The sequence below is a fragment of the Pinus tabuliformis genome, chromosome 8 (assembly GCF_031772625.1).
Source record: "Pinus tabuliformis cultivar Carrire ecotype Pingquan chromosome 8, CPIR1, whole genome shotgun sequence".
Classification (NCBI taxonomy): Eukaryota; Viridiplantae; Streptophyta; class Pinopsida; order Pinales; family Pinaceae; genus Pinus; species Pinus tabuliformis.
The window spans coordinates 1,099,869,658-1,099,876,906 of record NC_142294.1 but is presented as its reverse complement, the minus strand read 5'-3'; the positions used below and the strand labels follow the sequence as shown (position 1 = coordinate 1,099,876,906).

Sequence of the window (7,249 nt, the reverse complement as noted above, 5' to 3'; positions counted from 1 at the left end):
AACAAAGATTAAAAAACATTAACACAATTTTTGACCACCATTTTTTTATATATATTATTGTTTTATATTTTAAGAAATAATTAAAGAATAATTTTTATATATTTTAGGGAATGATAAAAAATACAATCTATGAAAATGTTTAATATAACAATGATTATTTTTTTTTTAATTATTGTTTATTGTCGAGCATAATTTCAAGCCGCCATCCTTTTACTATAAAATAAAATTTATAACCAACTTGCTCATTTAGATTTTCTGGCAAACTGTAAACAAGTATTACAAATTAATGTGATCAACTCCAACCTTAAAAACATTTTTTGTAACCTAAAAATGCACCAACCTTATATTTTCATTTGTTCCAACCCGCCACAACAATTGTGATTGATTTCACAATCATGTTCACTGTAAAGTTTATTCTACAAATTTTATTGTTGTACAATCTGTTGAAATGGTGTATAAATCCGAGAGATCTAAGATGAAGGTTTTCATATCCCATATGTGAAGGACAAATGTAGCAAATTGGTTTCATTGAGTTTGTTTTTGAGGCTAAAAAGAAAATTTTCTGGTTGAGGCTCAATCAATTTTCCCTTGATTGTATTTTAACCCTACCGTGCTGCACCATTTGTAAAATCAATTTATTTGTAAAAATCAAATTAATCAAATATCAATCTATTTGTGAAAATCAAATCAATCAAATATAAATGAAATTGTGAAACTCATCCTCTTTACTGCTTCTTTGGCCTTTGTTATTAATTATCAAATTTTGATATTTATATTCATATTATTATTAATGCAATTATAAGTATTAATAAACTTAAATTTAATATTAATTTAAATGAAATACAAATGAATCAGGGTCTAGAAATTAAATATTAAAATATACTATCTATCTATATATATATATATATATATATATATATATATATATATATATATATATATATATATGGCTTTTGTTATTAATTATTAAATTTTGATATTTATATTCATATCATTATTGATAAACCGATATAGATATGTGTTCTGTTGTGGTAAAGGGGCTGTCGGGCTATTCATGTATTTGACTTATTGCTTTTTTTTATCACCCTCAATCCTCACCTGCAAAGTCCCCACCTGCAAAGCTTGTTGGAAAGAATCTTGTCAGATGAACAAACTCGGCCACTCGAGAAATTTGCAAATTTGGAGATATACTTGAAATATTATTATAAATTTTCTATTACATATCCTCTTACAACTCATTCTTACATCGAAGTTCTCAAACTCTTTTGAAACTTTTTTCATGCATTTTTTAAAGTTTTCAAACATTTTTCAAGCATTCATAGACAAGGCAACGTCCAATTACATTAATTTAATGAGTGATACATTATATATGCCTCTCTCTATAGGAATTCAATTAAAAAATAGAGAAAAGAGATAGAAAATAGTAATAACATAGCTCAATTAAACAAATATCTGGGAAAAAAAGCATGACGACCAGAAAATCCTTATAATTAAGGTTTCCTAATTATGAATTTGGTCCAATCTAAATTTTTTCCAATTTACCTCGCTTCTTTTGAAATCCTTTACGGTCCTTTCTGGTTGTTATTGCTGACAAGTTGACAACTGACCAAAGGTAATGAGGAAATGGGATGTTGCCCCATTTGGATTTCATTCTGATCACCCTCAGTTCCCACCTGCAAAGCTTGTCGAAAAGAATCTTGCCTGATGAACAAACTTGGCCACTGGAGAAATTTGTAAATTTGGAGATATACTTGAAATATTATTATAACTCTTCTATTACATATCCTATTATAACTCGTTCTCACATCGAAGTTCTTAAACTCTTTTGAACCTTTTTTCATGCATTTTTTAAAGTTTTCAAGCATTCATAGACAAGGCAACGTCCAATTACATTAATTTAATGAGTGATACATTATCTATGCCTATTTCCGTAGGAATTCAATTAAATGTCCTGCATAGATGCCTATTCTCAAATTGGTATTAAACCCATTGAAGTGTAAATCATTGGGATTAACTAGTAGTTAAGATAGAATCAGGTATCTAAAAATGTCATATCTATTGAATGAAATTGTGCAAGTGATTAAAATTTATATAGAAATGTGATCATATAACTAAAAAATGTATAAACATGTTCTACCTATCATTGATCTCAAATAACCCTAAAACAGCACATGACTCAACCTACCTCAAGAAAGCTCAATCTTGAACATGCCCGTGATAAGATAGATGACGTATTAGGAGCTCCATTTCTCAAATCGTTTCTTATTCATCTCTATACATCATCAATTCTTTAGCACATTTAAATCCCAACAAAACTTTGATATGTAAAATTATATTACCCTGCCCCCTTTTAGACTACTAAATGAGACCATGCATAATTGCATTTGACCTTGTATCCAAGAAGACGCTTTACAGCTATGCATAGATACAAGACGCTTTCCAACCATGCATAGAGAGCATGTTCCGTATTCATTTTTGAAAAATGAGATAGTTTCTTTAAATCTATTTTGTTCTAAAAATACAATAAATAAAACACATGTTGAAGTTCTCTTATACATGAAATGATGAAAAATAAAAACTTTGATATGTAAAATTATATTAAACTGACCCCTTTTAGACTGCTAAATGAGACCATGCATAACTCCATTTGACCCTGTATCCAAGAAGACACTTTCCAGCTATGCATAGAGAGCATCTTCCATATTCATTTTTGAAAAACTATATAATTTCTTTAAATCCATTTTGTTCTTAAAAAAACAATAAATAAAACACATGTTGAAGTTCTCTTATATATGAAATGATGGAAAAATAAAAACAGAGTTGCAAAAATATATGTATAGAAAGCCCCCTGACAAGAACCCTTTAGCACCGGAATTTAATCTTATGACAAAAACAGAAACATAAAATCCAAATTACTCTCATTTTCCAAAGTATGAAACACTATGAATATTTGTATCATATTTAATTTTTTTTACAAAATTCTTAACACAACTTATTTAGGACACTTGCAACAACATGGGCACCTAAATTTATTTCCACAAATACCTTTCATTTACTGCCTGTGTAGTGAAGCTTCATCATTCTCTCAAAGTCTTCATCAGAATCATGCAGTTTAAGCACATCAATACCATCAAATGTAAAGAAAACCAATGTTTTGAGAGGGAAGCTAAAATCCTCGAGGATAAAAAAAGAGCAGAAATATTAGTCACCATGCTTCAATAACATTGTAGAGAAAGAAAACCTACATGAAACAATATGGCACTGTGGTAACCCATTGCATTTTACACGTTAAAAACATCGTGATTGGGTGCAGAATTCCCTGTTCCACAAGGTTTAAATGTGTACCAAAAATAGGGCAGAAATTTCACTACAACAATAAACGCATCAACACAAAATCCTTTCATTGGGTTGCTACCATTCACTTTTACAAATTCTTAGTAGCCTGTCTTTCTAGGCAAACCAATAGCAAGTTCCTTTCCACGGGCCCAATCCCACGCCGTAGTTTCACTTTCACCGGGCCATATAATATCAGACAATTTTGGCTTTATATGATATTGATAGTCACTGATGGTGGTTGTAATTTCTGGAGGGGTGACCGATAAGCTGGTTCGGTTTGACCAATAACCACTGTTGTGGATGTGTGTACTAGCTACATTGATAATCTCAAAAGTAGATCCCATCAAGTCTCCATTTTTGTCTAATTTCATAGGACACGCAATGTCGTTGAAATGAATTTGCAGTATTATCTTTCGCAATTGTGCTCCTCCTTCAATGAGATCACTGGTTCAATCCCAGCAGAGCTCAGGGATATGATGACCGGGCACAATTCTTATGCAAGCGGAAATATGTGGCAGCTCAGTAACTTGTCAAAGATGGAGGCTTTACATATTCCATTTGCTAACTTATCTGAGTCCTTGCCTCCAGAATTAGGTAAGTAAAAGAATCGAAGTAGGTTGGTGTTGAACATCAACAGGCTTACTGGATCAATACCATGGTAGCTAAGCAACAGTACAAGCTTGAAGACGGCCAACTATCAATCCGCCAAGGGAACATGCTCACCATTTCTCTACACGTTTTCGTGAAAAATAAAAATGAAGCCTTAACTTTTTGAGAGAAATAATCATGCAAAGGCGAAAGTCATTTGGAGAAAAAATTCTTTATGTCGTTCATGCTTTTCCCTATGCTCAAATCAGGTAGCTCTAAGGAAGAACATGATGCAGGATCTTCATTTAGAGATCGTTCGTACAACTGATAATGGAGACTTCTTCTGGTTATGAAGTCGGTTTGATCTTCTTACAGGTGTCACTTTCATCTGCTCTTCACTTGAACCCTGCATTGTAGACAAACAACTCATAAAAAGGTATCTCTGAAACCAAATTTTGGAGATACACAATCAAACAAGTATGAAATTGGATCACTATCTATAACTCATTCAAATATTTCCTACATGCTGGTTTGTTTTTACATATTTATGGAATGAATTGAGGACTGCCCAGAAGAAAATTTTGAAGGGAAGAATAGATATCCTAGAAATAAAATGGAAACAAGGTGCAGTGAAAAGAGATTTGACACTGAAATAAGAACATGAACAACATCTTTACATAAAATTGCTCACACAACACTAAAAAAAGCTAATAAGATATATAAGAAAGATTGGTAGAATGGAAGAAGATCATCCCCGGCTCCTAAAGAACTATTTTACCAACATTGTAATGAAGAAACCAAATTCCATTTTTACTTGAAATGCAAAGGAAACAAGGTGCAGTGAAAAGAGAGTTGAGAATGAAATAAGCACATGAACAACATCTGTACATCAAATGGCTCGCACAACACTGAAAAAGTCTGACAAGATATATAAGGAAGATTGGTAGGATGGAAGAAACCAAATTCCCCTGCTCCTAGACAACTATTTTACCAACCTCAAAATGAAGAAACCAAATTCCACTTTTACTTGATATTCAATGGAAATTGATAAGCAAGAAAATGCCTTGCAAAGGTTGGAATATTATTTCAAAACCAAAACATAAAGGTAGAAAAAACAAAGGAAAAGCTTAACAAGTTTGATGTTGGGATTAAAAATAGAATACCTGTTTCATTAGAGTTGTGAAGCTCCCATAAGATGGAGAATCATCCATAGACATCTCTTGAGTAGCCATACTTCCTTGCTCTGTTTCCGAGTATGTGTTGCTTCTCCTAACCTTCCTCTCTGGGGTGTGAAATGAATTTTCTTGGGTACTTGATAAAAGCCAGGTATTGAGTTTTCTTTCTGAAGTGTTTACCACCTTTGATGGCAAATACTCATTAAGAAGTTCCACCTTCGGCACATAGGAATCCCTCGGCTCGAAGTTATTTTCGCAGGGCACAGTCATCTGCATTGAAGAAAAGTGATTTCTCTGGGGATATAGTATCTCCCTTTTCGATATGGAATGACCATCCTCTGTAGGACCATTTTTCTCTGCTACAGTGTTCTGATCATGTTCTTGGGCTCTCTTAGGACTTGTACATTTGGCACTCTTTCTATGCACACTAACCAAATATGTAGCAAGCATCGCAACTACAAAAATAGATGCACCTATAGTTCCAAAAAGAAAGATATATTTTAGTGATTTTTCTGGAGTACTAGAATCTCCAAGATCATGAACAACTGATATGTCTGATCCCCCCTCCCTACTACTCTTTTCCACTAGAGACATGACAGATTCATTATGTCTGAATTCAAATTCATTTTGGCTCTCAAAATTTAGTGTCTTGGACTGACTGGCCATTGAAGGAATATAGTAATCACCTCCACCTGATGATGTGCTCAGTTCCTCTGGATCTTGAATGAAAAGGCTCTCAAAACTCTATATTTCACTGTTAGTTTCTGTTTCAGATGAGGAGAAAACAAAGTCAAGTGAACCACTATTACCAAAATGAGACTCAAATTCATGAGATACATCTGCACCAAAGTCCATAATTGATACCAATTCAGGAATACTGTCCTCAGAACTATTAACATTTTTTTCTGCATCTACTGGTAAGTTTTCTATATCATGTAAACTGTCTAGAATGACAGATTCAAGAACATAGATATAAGCATAGTCGGTCACGTCCCCTTAACATTCAGTGGAAGCCACTAGGGTTAGAATATTCAAGGGTCAAATTTCCCTAGCATGCACCTTCTACTGGTCAAAGGGTTGAGGATTCATGCACAATGTCAATTCGCTTTGTTTTACAGAGTATCGATGACTTACTGCAATTTATGATGGGGACCACCTGGTTAGGCTTTGCACCCATAGCTTCAGAACTCCCATCCCATGTTTGATCACCTGGACGAAATGAACCACCATGCTCCCACTCCATGTGATCCTGCTCTACATCCTGCAATTGACAGAAATTTCCATGTGATTATAAGTTCACCTTTTGGATCCCTTAGACATGCCTTGAGCGTTCAGAGGATGGTGAGGATTCTATGTAGTCATCTGTAGATTTCAAGGAAATATTTTAGAAAAACAAATTACCTTTAATATTGGTGAACCATGGAGGATCGTCCCGTAATAACCCAAGGTATCATGAACCAGTGGACAGCAGAATGGAAGGTAAAAGTTAGAAACTGAAAAATGACCCTTGTCTAAGAACCTAATGCAAGTAAATACCTGTAGAAGCCAATAGGAAGTAGACCGCAATAGATGCATAGATAACATAGAAAGATAGGGTTATCAGATTTAACCAAATTAATTAAAACAACCAAAAAAAAAACCAGTTGTAAAATTCCTAGCAGCAAATAGAAGAAATCCTCTGAAGTTTTCCAGGAATGTTTTTAGATAAAAAATATTTACATGTAATCTTGGCAAGCAATGGAAGAGAACCACAAATTACAAGAAGCCCATAGAAATAAGTAAGAACAAACCCTAGCGGAGCAAGGTTTTCTTCGTATGTTTTTTGGAAGGTTCGAGAAATACGATGAGATTTTGAAAGAAGCCAGACCAAACCGCAACGGAGCTTTTAGAAAAACAAATTACCTTCAATATTGGCTAACCATGGAGGATCGTCCTATAAGAACCCAAGGTATCACGAACCAATGTACAACAAAATGGAAGGTAAAAGTTAGAAACTGAAAAATGACCCTTGTCTAGGAACCTAATGCAACAAAAACTGGTAAGAGATTTGATTTAAATACCTATAGAAGCCAACAGGAACTAGACCAAAATAGCTGCATAGATAACATAGAAAGATAGGGTTATCAGATGTTAAAAAAATAACTAGTTGC

General features: G+C 33.6%; 1 protein-coding gene across 1 annotated transcript; it reads right to left on the bottom strand.

The window, feature by feature from the left end:
* Positions 1-4,182: 4,182 nt before the first annotated feature.
* LOC149239177 (uncharacterized) lies at positions 4,183-5,576 on the bottom strand. Its single transcript, XM_089367083.1, has 2 exons — positions 5,088-5,576; positions 4,183-4,330 (listed from the first exon to the last, which is right to left on the bottom strand). The coding sequence occupies exons 1-2, from the start codon at positions 5,547-5,549 to the stop codon at positions 4,226-4,228; spliced, it is 567 nt and encodes a 188-aa protein (XP_089223209.1). The 5' UTR covers positions 5,550-5,576; the 3' UTR covers positions 4,183-4,225.
* Between the last annotated feature and the right edge of the window lie 1,673 nt (positions 5,577-7,249).